The sequence below is a fragment of the Equus caballus genome, chromosome 1, assembly GCF_041296265.1.
Source record: "Equus caballus isolate H_3958 breed thoroughbred chromosome 1, TB-T2T, whole genome shotgun sequence".
Taxonomy (NCBI): Eukaryota; Metazoa; Chordata; class Mammalia; order Perissodactyla; family Equidae; genus Equus; species Equus caballus.
In genome coordinates this window covers 153,191,076-153,215,752 of record NC_091684.1, presented here as the reverse complement: position 1 = coordinate 153,215,752, position 24,677 = coordinate 153,191,076, and the positions used below count along the sequence as shown (strand labels likewise).

At 40.4% G+C, this 24,677-nt stretch overlaps 1 protein-coding gene across 12 annotated transcripts in view; it reads right to left on the bottom strand.

Annotated features, from left to right (window-relative positions):
- The window catches only part of ATP8B4 (ATPase phospholipid transporting 8B4 (putative)), a 216,286-nt gene that overhangs the window by 125,715 nt on the left and 65,894 nt on the right, over positions 1-24,677 (bottom strand). For 11 of the 12 annotated variants that reach the window (XR_002799642.2, XM_023617657.2, XM_005603053.4 and 8 more), the window contains one exon: positions 21,867-21,928. Coding sequence is in view for 10 of the 12 variants with exons in the window: in XM_023617657.2 (XP_023473425.1) it covers positions 21,867-21,928 (62 nt within the window). In the remaining 2 variants the exon portion in view is untranslated. Of the gene's footprint in view, positions 1-763; positions 948-21,866; positions 21,929-24,677 lie in introns of those variants that run through there. The other variant, XM_070236839.1, reaches the window with a different exon arrangement.

Here is a 24,677-nt window from a genome sequence, read left to right as displayed (position 1 = left end):
CTCTTATCTAATTCAGTAGTGAATAACAACTTTTCTTTTTGAAAAACACTCCAAAAGAAGATAGCTCCCAATGTAGGAGAATAAAACCTGAATATCTTGGTTCTAGGATAAAAGGCCTATATTATGCTTTCCCATTGCCTCTAGTGGTATTCTTAATCAATTTTCCTATACAGGCCCAGATTAAGAGAGAATCAAATGTCTGTTAAGCCAGAAGAAATTAGTTATTTAACATGCCAAGTAATAATACATGCCACACCAACGCAGACAAAGTAAAGGCGTCTCTCAGTGGGATGATGTGGTTCGCTCTGGTCACAGAACCTAGTATTTCTAGAAACAGCATTCCTGATTCTGCAGCACAAAGGACAGCTAAGGATATCACTGGAAGATTAAGAGTTTATTTACTTACTAGATGTGTAGTCATGTTAACTCCTAAACACTTTCTAAGAAAATTTTAAAACATGACTTCACAGTAGGTTGTCATACTTATCATTTGGAGTTCCTCAGAAATAGGATAGCATGTAGGTAGAATTCTTAATTAGATCATCATCCACTGGCATGTGAGGTACCATCACCCTTCGTTAATGAGTTCCAGATGGTTCCACAAACACAAAATGAGCATTCTGAGCCAGGCACTGCATTGAGTATTGGAGCTACAACTGGAATTAGATACAGACTGTGGTTATCAAGAAACCTAGAGACGAGTGGGAAAATATAAACCCGGCTCTTAAATAACCCCAATTAAATCATCTTTGCCCTCTAATACCTGGAGCACGTGGATATTCTTCCAGTCAGCAATGAAGAGTACCTGTACTTCGGGAGAATGACCACAGGGTTAGACGGTTTGCCACGCAGCTGTCACCAAAATCCCAGTGAGAAAATTGATAGACCAGAGAAATTGTCAAATAAAGGATATCTTAACTTCTTTTCCTCAAGACAGTCCCAGCTTTGTCCCCTTGTACAGTGAGCTCATCAGAAAACTATACGCCTGGACCGTATTACTCTGGTCCCTCTGGACTTGGCTTCTCAGAATCATGACTTAACATCACGCCACCAGATTTCAATCAGGATTTGGTTGTGGTCATGAGTAAAATATCTCCGCTTTCGGAGGCTTCAACTATTATGTCATTCATATTTCTCTCAGGACCAGGATAAATCTTCTTGCTCACAATTACTAGAATAATTTCTTTCGTTGGGCCGTCAGTTTTGTACCCTAGACACTTTCATTATGAGGAGAAACAGAGTTCAAGGTAATGTTTCAAATTCATGAATGACACATCCTAGTGGATTGTTTAAACAAAAACTAGGAAATTTTATAGTAAAGACTGTCCTTTGGGGTTGACTCTGTAGGGACAATCTTGATATCTATAGAAACAAAATATTGTTTAGAATAGACCAGCAGTTGCAATCAACTTTTTAAAAATCCTTATATTCTTAAAGAGAAGAATCCTGACCTCCTATTTACCAAAGACGTGATGTAACATGGAAGAAAGAGTCTGTGTCATTAGAATCAGAAGACATGGACTTGGGTCCAAGTTCACCTCCAACCAGGCATGTCACCTGGGCAAGAAGTTGACCAAAATTGGAATTCCCTACCATGACCTACATTAATTGGCTCACAACAACCCCTCAGAATGCCTCTTTATTCATAAAACTGAGGTTTTAAAATGGGATAAACCCACCTGACATTTAAACACGGCATATCTATCACGACATCTGTAAGTTTTATATCAGATAAATTTATGAAAGAACTTTGTAAACTATAACATAATATATACCTTAAAGTATTGTGACTATTTTTTTTATTATAAAGTACCTCATTATAAGGATGGTACATTCCAATTTTTATTTCAAGTCTTCAGAAGACCTATCTATATCCAGTATCTCCTCTTCTGGATTAGTCATGCTTTCCCTAATCAGAATTTGTCTCTATCCTTCAACTGCAATCTCTCTTCCTTTGCTAAATCCAAGGATTCGTTCTCAGTCTTCACTTTTCCCAGCACAGTTACTCCCTCCTGCTTCCACACTTTCTTTGCTTTAAATCCAGAGCACCACATTCCCTTAGTTTTCTTCCTACTTCATCAGTCCCTCCTTCTCAAACCCTTAGCCAGCCCTTTCTCATCTTCCCATCTTCAAACCTGGGCGTGCCCCAGAGCTCCTCTCCCCACTATCTAGCATCTGGGCTCTCACCCTATTTGGCCAGATGACTTTCAAATATATCTTTAGACCAGACCTTTCCCCTAAGTTTCAAATGTCCATTCTACATCCCTACAGAACGACTAATATCTCAATAGAACTCTGATTTCCTAGTCCAGGCGAAAAAAACAACCACCGCCACAATAACATACTTCTTGCCCAGTTTTCCCCATCTTGGAACCTCAGCCAAGAACCACTCCTCCTTTCTCTCTTCACACCCACTCAATACAGCAGCACTCATATTGGCTCTACCTTCAAAATGCATCTCAATTTACGGGTATTGGATGATATTAAGGGAGTAGTGCTACTTTATTAGGTATAGTAATGGTATTATGGCTGGATATACTATAAGTTCTTATCTGCTCAAGAGAAACACTAAAGTGGTATTTACTGACAATATCATATGATATATAGGATTTGCTTTTAAAATACTCCAGAAAATAAAAAAATGAGAATGGATACAAAAATAGCAGGCAGTTGGTGGTGGCTGCAGCTGGGTGATACATAAATAAGAGTTCATTGTAATGTTATATTTTCATGTGCTTGAAAATCCGTAATAAAAAATATTCAGGGTCTGGCCCGGTGGCGCAGCAGTTAAGTGCACATGTTCTGCTTCGGTGGCCCAGGGTTCACCAGTTCGGATCCCCGGTGCAGACATGGCACTGCTTGGCAAGCCATGCTGTGGCAGGTGTCCCACATATAAAGTAGAGGAAGGTGGGCACCAATGTTAGCTCAGGGCCAGGCTTCCTCAGCAAAAAGAGGAGGATTGGCAGCAGATGTTAGCTTAGGGCTGATCCTCCTCAAAAAAAATAAAATGAAATGAAATAAATAAAAAAAATAAAAATAAAACTGTTAAAAAAAAATAGAACTATTCATACTTCTTCTCTCCTCACCTCCAAGTCCATGGCATCATCATCTCAACTGGACAACAGTAGGAAACTCACAATTTGTCACTTCCATTCTGCTCTTGCCCCTCTCTGCTGTTCACTGTTCACACAGCAGCCAGGGAAATCTCTTTGTCACACCATGTCATTCTTCTGCTTAAAACTCTCTCATGGCTTCTCATTACATTTAGCACAAAATTGGAATTTCCTACTATGATTTATAAGAATTGGCTCTTGCCAACCCCTCAGAACCTCCCTTAATCACAATGCTCTAGCCACAGTAGACATCTTACTGTCAAGTTCATTGCCACTTTGGGGACTTGATACTTATTGTTCCTTTTACCCAAGATCTTGGCATGGCTAGCTCCCTCTCAACTCAAATATCATCTCCTTCTCTGGCCACCCTATTTAAATCCATCTCCCCGCCTCCCATCCCATTGCTCTCTATCCTATTATCCTATTCTGTTTTCTTTGCTGCACTTATAACTACCTGAAACCATATTACATATTAGTATTTTGCTTACAGTCTCTCTTCCTCACTAGATAGTAGGCTCCTCAGGATAGGGACGTGTCTGTCCTGCTCATTTCTGTATCCCTAGTCTGGCACATATTAGGGGCTCTATACATATTTCTTGAATGAATATTTGAATGGACTAGTTTTTCACTTGGTTACCCATGCTGTGTTATTAGCATATTTAGTTCTAGGGCTGAAGTGAGTAATAGTTCCAGATGGCTACACCTGCTGAGAAAGCCCTAAAAATCCAGCAGAGATAACCATAAAGTCTGGAAAGAGGGTAAGGATAGGATGAATCAATGCAGGGCAAAGGATAACAGTTTCAAGAATAAAATCATTATTCATTTTCTTCAAAGTATGCTCTTCTGACTTACATTTCATATGGTTATAAGGCAAGATGCGCATCCCACAGGGATGCCAACTTCTTTCACATCTTTAAATTTCCAATTTCTTCTTTATGATTTATGTCATGAATGTACATTTCCGGTTGAAAGAATAAGTGGATTCTGCTGAAGTCAACACATATCGAGTACCGACTATATGTCAGGCAGTGGGCCAAGCACTGAGTGTAAACACAGGATGGTTCCCGCACCAAAGAGGCTCATGGTCAAGGGGAAAGCCTAGAATGGGCTGTTGAAATGCCGTGCTTAACTCTAGCCTGGTGATGTGTACATGCTGTTGGGAGCACAAAGAGGGTACCGATTGTTCTACCTCCCTGAAATAGATATTGGAGGGATTTCCAGAAATGATTAACACAAGAGCTGAGCCCTGATGGATGAAAAAGGGAGAAAGAAAAGAGCACATTGCAGGTTTAAGAAAAGCAAGACGTTCCATGGGATTGTAGATAATGTTAGGAAGGCTAGCTGGAAGCTTGATTGGAATAGGTGCTGTGATGGTAAGGATAGGGTATGGGAGTTACAAAGGAATTTTTAGCAGGAATATATTTTGATCTGAGTTGTTTTATAGAAAGAAAATTGTCAGGAATGTAGATGGCTTAGCACAACCCTGTCCTGCTTGGAGAAACTATACTCAACATACACACTACACCAGCTAAGACCCTGAAGCAACATCTCTGTGTACAATGTAGGGATGTCATTGTTTCCCACCGGAGGAATTGTTAGAAGACAAAATTTAAAATATATTCTGATGCCCCTTCATCAGGAATTGGGTCCATCCATCAGTGAACCCCATCGCAGAACACAAAAAAATATTATAGACCAACAATATGCAATGAATATAGACAAGTCACTAAAAAGAGAAATAATACAGTTAACAAATATTTGAAAAAATAATCACCTTCACTAGAAACTAGTGAATTTTAAAGCTAATGTCTTTTAAAAGACACCTGTTTATACCTATCCAGTTGGCCTAGATTTTCTAAAAGATAATACTCAAAGTTGTGATGATGTTGTGGAAAAACCACTCCTTTGTTCAAATGGGAGGATAAATGGCACAAACGTCCTACAAAGCAATTTAACAATATATATTAAGAGTCTTAAAAAAAGGTAAAATCTAGAGTCCCTAGAAATACAACCTAAAGAAATAATGAAAGATGCATACAACATTTACATTCCAAGTTGTTCGCCCAAGAGTTATGTATGAAATAAAAAATTAGAAACAAAAAATAATTATACAACAATAGCGGAATGAACAATTATACCACATCTATTATTTAGCTATCAAAACTACATTTCAAAGAATTTTTAAAGTTGTATATGAGTCGTGTCAAAATAAAAAAGTGGAATTCAAAATTGTATATGCTGCATGAGCTTTTTTGCATATATGCATATTTGCAAAAAACAAATAAACCAATACAACAATAAAGGATATACTTTTCTCTAAAAAGTAGAAATTTTGACTTTTCTGGGTTTTTTTACATTCTCTTTTTCTTCTTTTTTGTGAGGAAGATTAGACCTGAGCTAACATCTGTGCCCATCTTCCTCTACTTTTTATGTGGGACCCCACTACAGCTTGGCTTGACAAGCAGTGTGTAGGTCCACACCTGGGATCCGAACTGGGGGACCCTGGGCCGCCAAAGTGGAATGTGCAAACTTAACCACTGCACCACCAGGCCAGCCCCTTTTACCTTCTTAATTTTTTTTTTTTTGAGGAAGATTAGCCCTGAGCTAACTACTGCCAGTCTTCCTCTTTTTTGCTGGGGAAGCCTGGCCCTGAGCTAACATCCGTGCCCATCTTCCTCTACTTTATATGTGGGATGCCTGCCACGGCATGGCGTGCCAAGCGGTGCCATGTCCGCACCCGGGATCAGAACCGGCAAACCCCAGGCCCCTGAGAAGCGGAACGTGCGCACTTAACCACTGTGCCACCTGGCCGGCCCCTTAATTGATTAATTTTATTTAAAGACTCACTTCTCCCAGGAAGTCTCCTCTGACCCCTAGACTGGGCTAAGTACCCCCTCTTCAGTACTTCCATGGCAGTCCATGAATACCCCCATCATCCTATTCATTATAGTGAAACTATCCATTTTGTCATCTCTCCACAAAATGTGAATCATGAAACTAGCATGGCATGTTAATTATCACTGGTACACAGAAGATCCTCAGTATTTGGGGAACTAAGATAGACAGACCTACACATTCCTCTTTGGTTCAGAGCTGCCATATGTCTTGTTTCAATAGTGCTGGGACAATAATTCAAATGGCCTCAACAAGACTGAATCTATTGTTGAGCCTATCAGTCTTTCCAAGTCAAGCCAATAGGTTTGGAGACTAAGCAGCAACTGTAACATTCTCCCCTGTCCCGACCTGGGACATGAAGGAGAACTCCCAAACGAGTCCACTCTTTCTAGGCCCTGCTGGCCTCGGTAAGCCTGGCTCCTGGTGGGAGTCCCAGCACATCCGCTGCCCTGTGTCCACACACTGCAGCTCTCTATGTCCCTGGAACAGCTGGAAGCTTTGAGTTGAGAGCTGATACATCAAACTGTGGTTCCATTTCTCATGTTGTAGAGACAAGAGGGATGATAAAGGCCTTCTAATACAATTCCTTCATTTCTCTCTGGCATCTCTCAACTCCCAAAATCTCTACAATTTTCTGTCCCCTGGAGATGTCTAGATGATGCTTTTTTGTCTGGACTAGACTGTGATTTTCTCTATTAGGAAGATGAAAGCTTTTTGCCAAAAAATTGCCCTTTTCATTACTTTCTGGAAAATTCTCTATCCTGGGCGCTCCACTCAGCTCCAGGATGACATTTTTCTACTTCAGAGCAACGACAGGCTGGTCTCACACTCCCCTAAGCCCTCTATGCTTCCTAGCTATCAGGGGGCTTCAGGCCTCATGGTTTTATTTGTATCCTGCAAAAACAGATCTAAACATGTGTATAAACAATCTTCTCTGTTCTGAATTTCTTTCCTAATCACAAGAGCCACCGCTGGAGTTGTATTTTCGATTTGGTTAATTTGGAGATTTCATGCTGGGGACGGTGGCCAATAATTGGGTACCACTGAGTAGAACTTCTATTAGTTCAACATTATCAGTACCAGATTGGAAACACAATGCCAACAAATCAGCACACCAGTTCTAAGTATTTGTGCTGTGAGCCCTTGCATATTTATTTGCATAAGCTCTGCTATAATCTCTGCTTTTTTAGACATCTCATATTCTAAAATGTTCTCTACTTAAAAGGGCCTATATTGAATGCCGTTTTTCTATCATTCAGGGTCTCTCGATTCCAGTGTTCTTTCTTCTCTACCCGCAGAAGAAGAATGAGAAAAGAGACACAGAGAAAGAACAAGATTTGGAATACAGACAAAAAAAGAAGAATCTGGAGATATTTGCTAATACAGAATGAAAGGAGGTCACTGGTAGTCTATGTACAAGAAAGAGTGACAGCATCTCTTTGCCTCGGCATCAAGAATTGAGGCCAAAGGCAAAAAAAAGAGGTTTTACAGAAGCACTTTCTGTAATGAAGGATTGAGTGAAAAAGAGAAAGCCCAAGAAAGAAAACAGGACATATGCTGAACAATATTTCTCAAGTGAGCAGTGCTGTTGTGGCACGTTAGTGACCTAATGGGGAGCAAATCAAGGAAGCCACGTCACTTTTCCTACTTATTCTTTTTCCTGCACTTACTGGAAAATTAGGCTCTATTTGTCTTAAAAAATATTAACTTATTTCTATCACCCAAGTTTCAGAATAAAGCACTAAGTGAAAGAAGGCAAATTTCCATTAAAATCATGTACCTAACAACTTACATCGCTATGACCCCCAAAACCTAGTTCTCATAAAGCAAGTGTTGGCAGAGCAGAATCCTCAAGGGGTTAAACCTGGATTGTCCAGGCCCAGCTGACAGCAAACAGATTGCATGCAAGAGGTCAGTAATTTCCAGCAGATACCTAATAACTGAGTCTAGAAAGAAGAAAACCTCAGCTCTCTCCTTTTGGCAGAAAACTTTACTTTTTTACATTTTAAAACTATTTACAGTTCATATGGTTTCCAGATCTGTTCTCCAGAAGCGAGGGCACAGTTCCCTGCCTGGGTCTCTCAGCTCTCCACATGTGATTTCTCAGCAGCCAGCCAGATGAGGATTTGATTTGAAAATTGAGCCTTAAATTTAGCAGTGTGAAGAGGGAAAGTATGTCTGAACACACAAATGCCTGGAAAGGGGCAAGGTAACCAGATGAGGCGAGCTGGGTTAAAAGGATTCATTAGCCAGGCGATTTGGAAAGTCCTGCTGGAGGGAAATGTCTGATGCAGACACGAGGAAGCCCATCTCTGCATCCCCACCCAAGTGTCTGGGGCTGCCCAGGGTCCACACTTTTGGTTTTTTTTGACATGCTGCAACCCACGGGCAGCTGTGAAAGAAACAGTAAGCATTGCTTCAAATACTTCCTTGAGGTCTGCTAATTCAGAAATGAAGCCCAGATGGACTTAATCCTCTTCCTTTCTTTAAATGTCAGACACAGTTTCACGCATGTTAAGGTGCAGCGATGTCAGGGAGACCCCTAGTAACACTGAGCACTTGGATTACAGATGAGTTTGGTGTCCAATGACCCCACAGTAAACACTATTCTCCAGTGCCAATGATAGTAGACAATGATGAGTACAGAACACGCAATATGTGGCCATCTCCCCTTACCCCATATTAGTTTCAGGGAAGAAAGGGGGTAGGGAGAAGGGAAATACCTCAAAGATATTCTGATCTAGCTCAAAATGATTCATTTAATTCATTTTAATGCATTTGGCTCATCCACCATACAATTATTGAGCATCGACTACACGTAGGACACTGTTTAGTTAGGTGATGGGAATAAGAGATGATCTCAGGCTCCAGTAACTCACAATAGTATAAGGAAGGACAGACAAGTAGAGCAACAGGCAACCACCCTCTCCCACATCCACCCTGGCCCTCCTCCGCTGGCTTTTCCTCCATGCAGCAGGCATGAGCTTTTCCAACAGCAAATACTTCCATGTATTCTCTCTGTTCTTGGGGAAAAAACTCAAACTCTTAATGTGCCCTGCAGAGTCTGGCTTCTAACTGCCTTGCCAGTCTTGTCTCACACTGATCTCTCAGCCTTACTCTCTGTGCTTCTGCCACTCAGTCTCTCATAATCACATCCTCTTTCCCTCCACAGGGCCTTTGCACATGCTGTTCCCACTGTGTAATTCTCCTTCCCATCCCATCACCTCATCCTTGCCTAATTAACTGGCTATTAAGTAGTTATTAAGTTCTCAGCTCAAATTTACCACTTCCTCAAAGAATCCATTCCTAACTTGACTTACCTCTGCCCACTCACCCACACAGACAAAATAACTTTTCTTTAGAACCATAACTTTTTCCTTAGCAGCACTTGCCTCAGCTTGTAATTATACACTACTTAGCATGACTATTTTATTGTCTACATCCCCCTGCTAGACACTAAGCTCCATGGTTGCAGAGACCATGTCTGTTTGGGTTCACTGCATTTCCAGCACCTAACACAGTACCTGGCACATAACAAGCATCAATAAACATAGACAAATAAATGAGAGGTAAGAAGACCATCATGACATTATGTGCTACAATAGAGACAAGCATGACTCGTGGGAATATCTGGCCAGGGCATTAACTCTGGCAGCCTCATGCTCTGAATTGTCTCCTTACATTCTGCTACCATTTATTCCTTCTGGAATACAAATATCCTCACTGTTGGAAGATCCTAGGGTTAAAGTTCCTCTCTTCTTTCCCTAATCCATTCTGTAACTTACTCTCTTATATCTGACTCTTCTTTTCCACCATCATCTCTACTATTGTTATTATTTTATTTTTATTATTATTACCATCATACCCATCCTTACTTCCAAACTCCCATTTTCTGTTAAATCTTTTTATCCTGTAGAGCCGCTGACTTCCCTTCTTAGGCTCCTCACCATCATGACACAGCCGAAGAGCTTCGCAGAGTCAAAGTATTTAAGGGCTGGGAGGGACCTTGAATACCTGGCCCAATTGTACTCAAATTCAGTGTGGATAAAAATTGATTGATTGATTGATTGATTGAAAATAAGATTCCAGGCCCCAGACGCAGAGATTTTGATTCAGGAGGTCTGGGGAGGGCCCATAGGTCTGCATCCCAAGTGATTTGGACCTCAGATCTCATTTGGAGGACTGCCATGTGGTCCACTGATGTTCACGGAAGGCCCTTGGGGGCTATCACAGAGGGTGAGAGGGCAGCCGAGGGCACCTGCTCTGGCCCCCATCCCAGTTTCATCCTGAGCAGCAACCTTACTTTCCATACTCTCTGGCCCTCTTTTTGTGTCTGTTCCATATATTAGGCTTCCATATAAGATTTCGTTTGAAAGAGTTCTGCTGATTGGAAAAAGAAAAGTTTGAGAATTACTGGTATCCAAACCCCTTGTTCTATAGATGAGAAAACTGAAGTCCTTTGTCCTCGTCAAGGGTCAAGTAGTGACAGAGCAGGGACCAGACCTCAGTCTCCTGACACCAGACTGCGGGGCTTTCCCCAATACCTTCCCGCCTCATCGGTAGAAAGACAACAGAGGTTCTCACTGCTGTGTCATCCAACAGCCCTATAAAGAGTAGCCTATATATGCAGGTGGCAGTCATGGCTGGACTACATTTTATCAGAGCACATAGTTGGAGAGATGGGAAAGGGATGGGGAAAGGATGAATTTATGCTAGTTCATTTATCTGTATTTTGCTTCCAGCATGTTCTTATCCTTTCTCTGCAAAAAACCTATGAAGAGCTAGTCATCCCTTACAGTCCAAACCCTTTCCTAATCCTCCTGTGTTCTCCCCTTCCTCTCACCCCACCATTCAATTAGCTCTTGAATGGCTGATCCCTTTGCTGGGAGCCAATTCTTCCATGAGTTAATCTGAGATAATAATATCCCTGCTACCTGCCTCCCAAAACTTGTGTTAGGGTCCTCCCACGTGTGTGCTCCCAGAGCACCTCACGCTTCCTTTTATCATGGCACCTATTGCTATACAATAATAGTCTATTTGTCCACCTCCTCCCCTGGACTCCAGGCTCCTTGAGGGGAGGAATGTGGGTCTTAACGATCCCTGTATCCCTAGTATCTAGCACGGCGGCTGGCACAGAGAAGTGTTACAGAAATGTCAGTTGAATCATAGATGGATGAGCGGTAAACACAAATCCCTGTCCTACTCCCAGTGCCCCTGTAACACTTCTGCTTCATGTCCCTGATGAAGCCTCAGCACATGTTGACTGACACGCAGAGCAGATCAGATTATCTGAATGAAACACATGCCCTGTTGCCACCAGCGCCCCACCACTCTTCACTGATGTTCATGTGTTCTCCTCCACGAAGCCCTCTCTAATCTCAATTGCATTTCTCAATGCTTTGCTTTTCTCTTTTCCCTTGGAACTCTCCCATACTGGGCTTAATGCTAAACATTAATCAAATTTAAACTCCAATAAGTATTTATTTTGAATAAATGCTCACTTCTTTTCTAAACCTTACAGAAAGCATACTTTATTCCACATATATTCTCCACTTAAAAATGCTGTCAACTTTCGTCACATCTTCAAAACCTATTCTTTCTCCATCATTAGAGTCCATTTCCTTCCATCTGCAGTGTTCAGCATCACAATCCCAATCACACCTTCTCTTTCTTCCTTATCTCTCGTAACAGGTCCACAATGCCACTGCCAGAATTTTCTTTCCACGTGTTGCTGACAATATCACTCTTACATTCCCCAAATTACCCAGGTGCATTTGAGTCGCTAGATCTAATCTAGAGATCATTACTCTTATTTTCTATGCTTTCTGCCCCTATTTTTATTTTCTTCTATTGTTGCACATCTAACCCCTGCCAAAGATTAACAAGTAGGGAGAATTTTTATTTTTTTATTTTTTTTTTTTTTTGAGGAAGATTAGCCCTGAGCTAACTGCTGCCAATCCTCCTCTTTTTGCTAAGGAAGACTGGCCCTGAGCTAACATCCATGCCCATCTTCCTCTACTTTATATGTGGCTTGGCTTTTGCCAAGCAGTGCCATGTCTGTGCCTAGGATCCAAACCAGCGAACCCCAGGCTGCCAAGAAGCGGAACGTGTGAACTTAACCGCTGCGCCACCGGGCAGGCCCCAGTAGGGAAAATTTTTTAAATTCCTGACATGAAATAAGGACATGGATCTTCGTTTTTGAGAATACTACTCAAGTTTAAAGGTGGTAAATTCCCCTGAATTACAGCTTCAAAGCACCATTTCCCACCAGGCTCCCAATCCTACTAAGGTTTGCTACCACCTGGCACTGGTTTGTCTACAGAGGCTGAATACTGATAAGAATTTTTGAAAGCTGCACATTCCTAATGAGATGAGTCATTTTGCTCATTCATCACATCCATGAGTAAAAATAATGAAATATGAGAGCATCATGGCAATTCTAGAAATAAACCTATCATGTATCGTACATGTACGATTACATTACATTTGGGGCAGAAATTATGTCTTATTTAACTCTGCATCCCCAGCATATAACATTCTGCCTGACACATAGGAGACATTTAATGAGTGAAAGAATGGACAAGTAGACAAACACAGAACCTCTCAATTAAAAGCTAAAAACGAGCGAGTATTCGCTCCCTAGGTACACGGTAACAGATGACCATAAACAGCAAAGTTTTATTCTCCCACAGTTCTACAGGCTAGAATTCCAAACTCAAGCTGTCAGCAAGGTGACACTCTCTCTGAGGTTCTAGAGAAGGATCTGTTCTTGCCTCTTTCCCAGCTTCTGGGAGCCTCAGGCTTTCCTTGATTTGAGTCTATATAACTCCAATCTCTGCCTCCATCTTCATAGCACCTTCTTTTCTGTGTATCTTCTTCCTTTCTCTTCTCTTATAAAGACACATGTGACTGGATTACCAGGATGATCTCATCTCAAGAACCTTGACTTAATTATATATGCAAAGACCTTTTTTCCCAAAAAGATCATATGCACATGTTCCAGTGGACATATCTTGGGGGAGGGAGGTCACTGTTCAAACCATGACAATAGGATATAGCATAATCTCAATTGTTTTTAAATGGATATCGTATGGAGGAATTGAGGGAAAAGAAGAGGAGAAAACAAAAGTGGAGGAGGACAGGAAGTAATGAAATGCCTTCAGAAGTTCATTGTAGTTTACTCAGATCTAGGCAGTAAAATCAAGAGTAATTTCTATGTTTTCTTTGTACTCTTTTAAGTCTTCTTAATTTTCCACCCACAAAAGACAGATAATATACCAATCTAAAGTGCATGGAAGAAATTAACCCATTGATGTATACACAATAGAATGTTACTTAGCCCTAAAAAAAAAGAATGAAACCTTGCCATTTGTGACAACATAGATGGATCTAGAGGGTCTTACACTAAGTCAAATAAGCCAGACAGAGAAAGAAGGATATGATTTCACTTATATGTGTAATCTATAAAGTAAATAAACGAACAAACAAAACAAAACAGAAACAGACTCATAGATACAGAGAACAAATTGCTGGTTGCCAGAGAGGAGCGGCATGTGGGGAAAGGCAAAATAGGTAAGGGGGATAAGAGGTATAAACTTCCAGTCATAATACATAAGACACAGGATGTAATATATAGCATAGGGAATACAGTCAACAATATTATAATAACTTTTTATGACAGATGGTAACTAGTCTTATCAGGGTGATTATTTGTAATGTAAATAAATTTTTAATTAGTATGTTGTAAACCTGAAACTAATACAATATTGTATGTCAACTATACTTCAATTTAAAAAAATTTTTCTAAAAAGGAAAAGATATAGGGGCCGGCCCAGTGGTGCAGCGGTTAAGTTCACACATTCCACTTCAGCAGCCTGTGGTTCGCCAGTTTGGATCCCAGGTGCAGACCTACACACTGCTTGTCAAGTCATGCTGTGGCAGGCATCCCACATATAAAGTAGAGGAAGATAGGCACGGATGTTAGCTCAGGGCCAGTCTTCCTCAGAAAAAAAAGGAGGATTGGCAGCAGATAGGAGCTCAGGGCTAATCTTCCTCAAAAAAGAACAACAAAAAGAGGAAAAGATATACGCATTCCTATGTTCATTGTAGCATTACTTGCAATAGCAAAGATATGGAAATAACCTAGGTGTCCATTGGTGGATGAATGGATAAAGAAAATGTGGTATATACATACAGTGGAATACTACTCAGCCATAAAAAAGAATGAAACCTTGCCACTTGCCACAACATGGACAGAACTTGAAGTATTATGCTAAGTGAAATAAGTCAGATGGAGAAAGACAAATACTGTATGATTTCTCTCATATGTCGAATCTAAAATAATAAAACAAATGAATAAAACAAAAACAAACTCATAGAAACAGAGAACAGATTGATGGTTACCAGAGTGGAAGAGGATTGGGGAGTAGGCAAAAACGGGTGAAGGAGGTCAATTGTGTGATGATGAGCAGTAACTAAACTTTTGGTGCTGATTACTTTGTAGTGTATACAGATATCAAATCATAATGTCGTACACCTTATATTTAAATATTATATTTGTATATAAACTATATAATGGTGCATACCAATTTTACCTCAATTTAAAAAAAAGTAATTAACCCATTGAGATTATCTCAGGAGATCTAAAGCAAAATGCCCTTGTAATAGAAATGTGTTAATCAACAATAAGTAGTTAATTGACAAATGCTTTAAGTTAAAACATCTGTTTGGTTTGGTATAGACAACCTGTGGGCTCTGATTGAAAGCAAACTTATTCACTATAATGTTATCACCTCTTTTAGTTGTCATATTTTAAGGTCTTAAGAAGGGTTTACATTATTAATGCTCTAACATCTCCAAGGCCTTTGTGGTTTAGGTTGGGTTTGTCTTTTCAAAAGAAATTCTAGATCTCCTCCCTAGGACAACTGAAAAGAGATGCATAAACCTATTTTTAAAAAGGACAATCAAGTTTTAAATATGACGTAGAACTTGGTGTATTTTTAACTTCCGTTGTCAACTAAGATAAGCGGGTCCTAGCAACGGATGAGCTTGCTATTTTGGTAGGCAGCTGTGATGGGTTTGAGTTTGGAGCCAAGGAAGAACCAGACTACTTTGCATGATAAAAGGGAGATAAATAGGAGGGGCCCCAGACACTGAGAAAAGGAGACAGGAGCCAACTACACTGAGCACGGACTGGGAGAAGGAGAGGTTACAACGGCCAGCAGCAGAGAAACGGAATTTCGGGGAAGAAAAGAGTTAAAATGAAATTTCACGGCGTTTGCCATGGAGTGTGAAATAAACCTCCTCATTTACATGCCCAACAAAACCTTCATTCAACTCTACCTTGCTGTCTAACACTTTTATGTGGGAGAGGGTTTCTTTGAGGGAGCTTTAAGAGGAGCAAAAGGGAGCAGTAACATCTGGGTTGCATAAACTTTAAGAAGAAATCAGGAGATGCCACTGCAAAGCCCATGTGTGGAGTTTTGAAGTGTTATAATTTCCCGTTATTTCAAGATGTACCTCATTTGGGAAATAGTCACCATTTGGAAATGCAACACTTAAAAAAATTGTATTCATGCAATATAATTGATTACAATGGAAAATCTATTTATAAGAACTATAGCAACGTCACTGCTCACATACAGAAACCAGCCCATTGGCAAATGGACCCTTCCATCTGCAAAGCTGACACACACAAACTGCCCAAGAAATGATCAGTCCAAGACTTAAGAAACTGAAATTAATTTATTGAGGGTGAAACTAGTTTTGAAACACTTTTATTGTGAGTTAGCAGTGTGAGCTAAAAGTTAATTTTTAAACCACTTCCACTGAGTCCAAAAAGCACTGAGACTACTCCCATGTGCTTGCTTTTGAACTCATTGTCATTTAAGCCCATAATACTTTGCTTTATTAACATTGTTTAAGAAAAGAAGAATCAATTCTTTCACTTCATATTTTCCTTTCAAATATGCAAGTCTCTTCATCTGGATCCCAAATAGTTGTCCCCTAGACCCCACGGTACCATCGTAAAGTATAAACTACTTTATGGGCTAGAGATGAAAAACTCAGAGAGTTGGTGTTCTGCCTTGTGTTTAACCACAGACGTCTCCGCTCCAGCTGCAAGTGCCCAGGCCCTGATGAAGATGAGGTAACTCAATGTAGTGTTCATCAGTTCTCCCACGTGATTAACAGAATCCCAGAACCTCGATGCTCCCACCGGCTCCCCCGCCCCCGACTTGTAAGAAGCACACAGACACACTAAGTATGTATCAGCTTCAGACACATTAAGTTCAATGATCTTTGGTATTTTTTGTCACAGGTGCTCAAAGAGAAAAAGTAAGAGCATGTATAATACGAAAAATAATCCACTCTGCCCCGAGTGACATTGGATCAAATCCAGCAAAGGGCAACGCCATACATGAATTTCCTCTCTCCTGGGTAAGATATTTCCAAGAATTCAAAAGCAAATGATAGGTCTTTTGACCATCGGTCTACATGCCTCTAATCTGGCAGGACAAAGAAGGCTCTTTGTAGCTGCCTGAAGGATCTGCCAGCCAAACTTCTGAATCACCGCCCAAATTTACTCCAGAAACTCTGCAGACCAGAACTGATGCATGTACCTCAAATATGAGTGCTGTATAGCTAGTAATTACGATATAAAATTTATATTCAAACTGTTTCAAATTATTGATGTTTGCGGATTTACATGTGTCACTAATACATTTTTATAAAGCAGAACATTTTGGGCTTTTATTGATGTTGTGCAATGATTAAGAAAAGATAAACTTGGAACTTGGTGTTGGTGGCCTAACAGCCACCCATTCAGGAAATCCTCATATTTGATGGAACTGAAACCTCCCAGGGTTCAGGCAATATGCCCAACCTAGTCCTGCTCACACGTAAACCCTAGATAGTCTGATAAAGCTTGTCGTCAGCGGACTGAGTAGTAATGCTACAAGTTCTAATTACTTCATATGGAAATAATGGGTTCATGTAATCATCCTAGGTGAGTTTTATAAATATGTCACAAAAACGAAGTCTTATGGAAAAGGGTTTATTAACTTATAAAGATCAAGAAATTATATTTCAAAATTGGAAACAGACTAAACATCAAACAATACAGAAATGGTTATGTGAATTATGAGACATACACTCAAGAGAGTGTTACGCAGCCCTTAAAAATTATGTGTATAAAGACATTGGAAAAATGATAATGATATGATGTGAAGTGAAGTGAAAACAGAAGAATAAAAATATATGCACACCATTATAAGAAATCTTGGCATAGAAAAAAAGACACAAAGAAAATAGCAACAATAATTACTTTCGGATATGGAAGTATGGATGTTATTTTCTTCCTTCTACTGTTTATTTTCCAAATTTCTCTTAATGGACATGTTACTTTTATAATGGGAAGAAAAACTGTATACTAAAGAAAAAAATGAAACAAAACGTTCAATCCCAATATCCAATGTGAGTCATCACTCGAACAAACTGGAAAAGTCGATGAAATGAAGAGAAACTTTGCTCCTATTGAAACAATATGCTTATTCCCATAATTGTGTGGCATTGAGGAATACCAGACTTGAATAGCGCAGAGACAATACTCTGTAGGAGTGAAAAAAAGCCCTTCTCACTCCCTATTAAATACACACAGTTTCCAAAAGAAAAATAACTGAGTGAGATTAATAGGAACAGCTCTGTGAAAGAGCTTGGGACATTTAACCCAAGTTTACTGATGCTTGGGAAAGTATAAAGTGGAATGTGTTGCCCAAAAAGCTGATGGTCAAGAGCAATTTGAAATCTATAGGTGTTCGGGAAACATCCTGGTAATTGCACTGGAGCATCTGATCTCAGCTTGTTTTAATGTAAAAGTATTAGAATCACCTTGGAAACTAAAAAACATCAGAGCCTCACCTCCAAGACCTTCAATGAGTTGCCCTGGGGTGTGGCTGGGGCACTGACACAAGGTGTAGCAGCCCAGCGAAGGAGCACCGGGTTAGATGACCTCTGCAGCAACTTTCAGACTCCCTCTCATGGCCTCGCACCTGCCGTTGTTCTCACGGTGGCCAAGGATGTTAGCATGGCTTGAGGAAATGTCACTTGTAAAACACTGAAGTATCTATTGTCATTCACAGATTCAGTCAGCAAACAGTATTTTGTAGCCTGGCGCAAAAACATGCACTTCCTGTACAGTAGCCACATTAATTTCTGCAGGATGGAATCATGCCATGCCACCCTGACTTAGTTTTAAAACTAAAGTCACCAAAAGATTTTATCAAAGGCTAATAGAACACCTACTTCTTAAGCTCTTTCACACATTATAATAGATTGCATATGAGGAAGATTGATTTGAAAGGAATAGGAGTAACAAAACCAAAAACGTGAAATTGAAAACAAAGGGTTTTATTCCTCTATTTTTTTTTTATTATTCTACCGAGTTCACGTTGATTCAACCACACATCTCCGGAGAGTTAACCTTCACCAAGGGAGCTAAGAATATACAATGGAGAAAGGAAAGTCTTTTCAATAAATGTAATTATGTTTATATTTCTATAATTGTATACCAAACCCTTCAAGTACAAAATAAATAGTGAAGACATGATCACACCATGAAGTCCACACTTGCACATGGTTTCGTGAAGTCTAATTTTGGCTCTTACTTGCCATGGAAGCCTGGACAACTGACTCCCTTTCTGGGCCTTATTCTCTTACTCTCTAAAATGGGGCACTACTCCCGACACCTTGGGGTTTTACGAGAGTTAAATGTGGAGGCACTAGAGCCCACACATGGTAGTTGCTCAATAAACATGTTTTGAACCTAACGTAGCTGCCCACCTTCCTCGCTTCTGAGCACAGGAGAAGGGAGACCTGAAGCCCAGAAGGAACATAGTTGCCCAAAGTCACACAGTGATCATTTACGTGAACCCAGGTTTCCTCCTGGCTGCTTTCATCCCTTCCAATTCCCCTCAGGGACCTCCTCCCCGAGGCTGACCATGCCTCTCCTCCCTCTAAGGCAAGCCAGTGATGCCTCCTGCCCTAGCAGGAAGACTCCAAGTCCAAGACTTCTGCCAGGAGCACACAAGGGAAGCCACAAGTGACTGACGGTGCCTGCCCCAGTATGACACCCACCTCCAGCAACACCTGGACTCCCCTGATTCCCTGCAGGCTTTCTACTTCACTCCTGGATAGTGACCCATAGGTGCCAAGAATAGGCTCATAAGCACTTTCTTACTATTTTCCATCAACACAGTCGTGAGATTAAGTACGCATTAACTACCATCTCAGATCAAGCTCCCTAGAAGCCGATCCTGAGATGAGGATTCACAAGCAAGTGGTTCATTAGGAAATTATTTCCAGGAGAAACTGGTAAGGGAAATGAGAAACAGCACAGACGAAGGGAAGAAGCCATGCAAGGATGTGATTGCAGGCAAAGTCCCATCCTCAGCCCAATCTCCACGGGCATTCAGAGTGCAAATCACATACCTCAGAGCTTCTTCAACTTGAGACAGGGGCGCTGCTCTCTAACATTCCTGCACCAACCCATCATTGGCTGCAGCAGCCCAGGGGCAGGGCTCTGAAGCTGGTGACAGGTGTAAGCCTTAGAAGCAACACACACAGGAGCTGGGAGTGAGCACAGGAAGACAGCAGGGGTCTGGGCAGAGCCCCACGAGCATCTTCTACAATCACCGGCTCCAAAGGAGGACTCACAATTCCCTGGGCTATCTCAGATCTGAGCCCATTTGATTTCTCCAACTTTTCAAAATCCAAAAAGTGAAAAGCCAGTCTCCACAGCCTGAGTACATTCGGCAAAGACCACCACTCCAGCCACTGGAATGGGCTAGTGACAGAACACAGCAAAATTTGACAGATCAAGCTCTTCTGGTAGATTGCCCTCTCAGCAATGGTTCTTGTTAGTGCTCAGTTTGAAAATTCAACAGACACTGTGCCAGGCTCAAGGGACACAGACACAATCAAGAGAGATGACCCCTGCCCTAGAGGAGCTCAGCGTAATGGGAAACCTTACAAATGGAAAATCTTGCCTGATTTTTCACCAAATTCTAAGGAATACTCCATTCTCAATGATATGAGCCTCTCCTTCAACTTTACAGGATCAGCAACAATACTTATCAAAACATCACACCATATTGAATTACAAAGAGATGCTACCTCTTAAGGAATCAACAAAAAGCTGCATGAAACCACAAGAAAGTAAGGCTAATACTACTAATAATAATAATGACAATGGTAGCTAGCATGTGTGGGAGACATACAGTCACCGAGTTTCTGAACATCTAAGTTACTGGATTAATCTCATGGCCTCCAGGTAGAGACGCCAAGATCTATCACTGCCCTGACATTGCCACAAAATTTAACTGGTAATTTGAGAGATTTCATTCAAAGATATGCTAGAGCCATTAGTTTAGATTCATTATATGATTGCACATATTTGTAACACTCTTCATATGAGATGATACTTCAAAGCAATGAGACTGGTTATCCAATCTTCCTTGGGGAATTAGTCATATTGTTTAATGTCAGATGTGATCCCCAGTCAGAACTGCAGGACTTGAGAAAGTCGAGATACACAACAGGACAGCTCAAAGCCACACACCACATCAGCTTACCAAGAGTCTCCACCTCTCAAGAACTTGCTCAAGACCACAGAATTATTCAGCGTCAGGACTAAACTCACACTTACGTCTCTTTGAGTGCAAAACTCAGGTTTTTAAACACCACGCTGTAGTGATAACAACTCAAAACCTGCTAGCATTGGAAATAAAGCAGGCAGTTCCAGGCATCTTTACGGCTTACCCACGTCCCACCAGGATCACACTTTCAGAGGCCCTGTCTCTGCAACTATGGCTTTAGATTAAGATCATTTTTCTTCATTCTGCATTTAACACTATTTTCTAAAACAAGCCAATAAAGAAAAATTATGTGTATTCATTACATTATCAGTGATCAGTCAACATTTTAGCTATGGAAAGAGATTAACTACCTCGATCCTACCAGTTATTGTCTAGGCTACCTAGCCCCTCTTGATATCTTTATCATTTCTTGCAATTTTCCATCTCACATGATTAACCTGTTTTATGATTTTTCCCTTTAAAAACTATCTACTTCAAAGTATACAAATGATTCAAAATCATTAGCCCATGTTATTGTCTGCCCGATTGAAGGACATTGTTACAAATCTACTTTTCCATGTGTTATTATTATCAAAAAGGGACAAAGAGAAAGAGAGCAAGAAACAATGGAATGAAGTTTTGAAATTTACCTCTAAGTTTTCTAAAGGTATTTTTTCTGTTGTTTGTGTGTAAATACACATTTTAAAGAATTTCATATTCAAGCAACATTCCTGTAAATATTTCTTTACTGGTGGATGAATTTAAAAGCAATGAAAATTTGTTATGGCAGATAATCCATTCTAAATTCAACTCTCAAATGAATACAAATTCTTATCACTATCACTTCATATAGTAATGTGTCAAAGTCGCAATATTCACCAGAAATTACCAAATTAAACAATTCAGTCAAATACTTGTGAAACGTCTACTACAAACATGTGCCAATTCTAAATAGTATTAGATCTAGATATGGAAAGCAACAACGATATGTCTGAGTTCCAGACAAGAAACTCCAAAGGAATTTGAAGTAGAAGTTGACTGAGTAGCACAAGCATTTGCTGAACATAAAAAAAGAGTCATGAAGATAAAACGGACTTACAGTGCAATTTTTAATAAATCAGAGGGAAAAAGAAATATATATTTAACTAAAAGAGAAAGCCACCAATTGTCAAGACCTGTTTTGGGGTCCCAGAAATCTTAAAAATAACCCAAAGAATGTGTTTCTTACTTGCCGTCGATGAGCACTTCAGATTGCCGATTATTCACTTGATTATCACTCTTGTGGCGAAACTGAAAATCAAAGTGTTTGTAAGAAAACATATTAAATGATACTTTGTCAGCACAAATAGAGACACTGAAAATACTTTGAGTTCATCTGTTTGGACAATATTACCATCGATCCAAGATGAGCATGACTTCTGCTTACCTTGGACCCAACTTCACACACGCTAATTCTGAATCAAGACCTTTCTCACCAACTTCATTCTGGGTGTCCAATGGTACTAGTCTAGCCATATGCTCTTCTAGTTCTCACACTCTTTTAGTTGCTTCTCAGAACAGAATATGCTCTTTACTCTGCCATATAGTTCCAGAGAAAACCATACATTAATTTTGGTCTTCAACAAAGAACGGGGGCTTCCATTTCTCTCACATATGTGCTCAATACTTTACTGGAACACCATTCAAAATGCCTGGTGCATTTCTTTGAAGCCAAGAAATTCCTTGTAACAACATGTTTTTTTATTCTCCAGAAATTCTAATTGTTAACAGTAATCTTATGAAATACTGAGCATTTAAAACAAAAATCACAATACAAGACTGAACCACATTTGGTGTGGATTTGTGTTTTTATGCCCAAGTGATCCCATTTCTTATTGTATAGTCCAGGATTGTAAACACCTCATATTGCTTAGAAGAATCCAAATATTAGGAGCCCTCTACTAAAACTCATAAATTAGCAGCCATTCAGATAAGACTTTCTACACGAACTGTCAAGACTGGATAGTAATAGGCTAAAGTAGAGATAAGGTGCTATTTCACCAATTAACCTAAAATCACAGATGAGCAGGGGGTAGTATCAGGAGACATTAAACTTTGATTTCATAGATTGCAATCTTCAGAATTAGTGCTTTTTCCTTTTGAAAAAATTCAAAATATTGTATCAATACCACAATATATAAAATGCTTTCACCAGCCCTTCCCTTTATCAACATCCTTCCCAAACCCATCCCAATATTTTTATCATGCTATGACCAGTGCATACACTCACAGTGATGGCCAGGTATTAGTTAATGGATATTACCAGGAAAAATAAAATACTTAGCATTTGTTAACATGGAGTTTATAATGCTGGTCGAGGAGGAAATTGTCAGCCTATCATTGGCATGCAAACAAACTTCTCCCCACCAATAGAAAAATAGAAATGGAAACATTATTTTGTCTGAGGGCATAATTTGACAGGGATGCTGGATATTCTCTGTTGACTCCTCCATATCTACACCCCATCCTTCCCCACTCTTCCCTGTGCCAAGGAAAGCTGACCTAGATATACTGTCCTAGCCCTCTGGCTTCTGGTTGGGTTTGACCAGCAGGTGGTACTAGCAGAAGAGCAGAGGGCCAGAGGGAAGTGAAACGGGGAATTTTTTTCCCTGGCTTCCTTCGAGCTGGTTAGCAGTGGCTGCTTCCTCTACAGAGAGCCCCAGCGGCTGCGAGCAACACTCAAGAACAGCTCCAATCTGTAATAGCTTCCTCCCTTTGCCCCTTCAAGCCTAGAAGTAGTAATGCCACCCATGTTGCTACCCTATGTGTTTTTCCTCACCTACACTCTTTGTAAATGGTCCCTTCATTATTAATCTTTCTCCAATCTTCCCCCATTTCAGGGTGACATCTGTTTCCTGCCAAGACCCTGACTGATAAAGATATCTGGTTGATGAACTGGCACATATAATTACAAAAATAAAAGCACATTCAAGCATTAACTGCAGTAGAGACAAAGGACACCTGGTATTTAGTCACATCTGTGTCTAACCTGAAAACAGTCCCCTACACTGACTAACTGGGCATCACAGAAAAGGATCAATCAGTTTACCCCCTAAAAGCTGAGCAGCCCACTCTTTGGGCCTCAAGCTGGGGCCACTTCCACTTCTGCCCAGGCTTTTCCAAGGGGTCTTGGTATTGGAACAGATAGAGTCTGGAAGGACTAGAAATGGTAGTCTCAGGCCCAGGCTGACTCTTCTTGACAATTTCTTCTCTAGAAATAGATATGAAGGCTTAGAAGGGAACCGCCCCAGACAGGAAGGGAGCAGAGGACTAGCATTGATTGTGTGCCCGCTGTGAGCCAGGCTCCATGCCAGGTGCTTTACACACAGCATCTCATTTTATCTTCCCGACAGTGCTGATGTCATTGGCCACATTATACAAACAACATAAGGTTCAAAGAAGCGGTTTGCCTCATGTCACACTTTCAGAACATGGTAGGGTTAGATGTCTTTCTCCAAAGTCCATGCTCTTTCTACTCTACCATTTTATTCTTCTATGAAGTGTGACTATAATGAATAAGAACTTTAAAGTCAATATGTAGGAACTCATGCATCTAAATGAGTACTATTTCCCTGAAAGATCAGATAGTATGGAGAAATCACATATTTACTCCAAAGATATCATTACTCAAATCATTGTTGAAATTTCCTCTCCTCGAATTACCTTTGCTGCTTCTAGCCCATTCTTTAAAATCTCATTTATTCTTTGAAGATGGAGCTATTTATCCTCAGAAAGGACATGAAGGGGTGTCTTATGTTGGGAAATATATGAAAGGCTCTCTTAGAAAGCAGATAGGGTGAATAAGCTGGTTTTTTTAATGGGCTGAGAAATGGCATTTGTTTCCAAAGCTGGGTGAACACAAGTCATGAAATTGGCTTTCTTCTGTACCTTGTACACTGACCATGAGAGCAATTCTATAAGAGGAGCTCCAAAGTACCTTGAACAATAGCAACCTCACAGGAATGGGTGGACTCCAGGAACGTCCCGAGTTGACCACTTT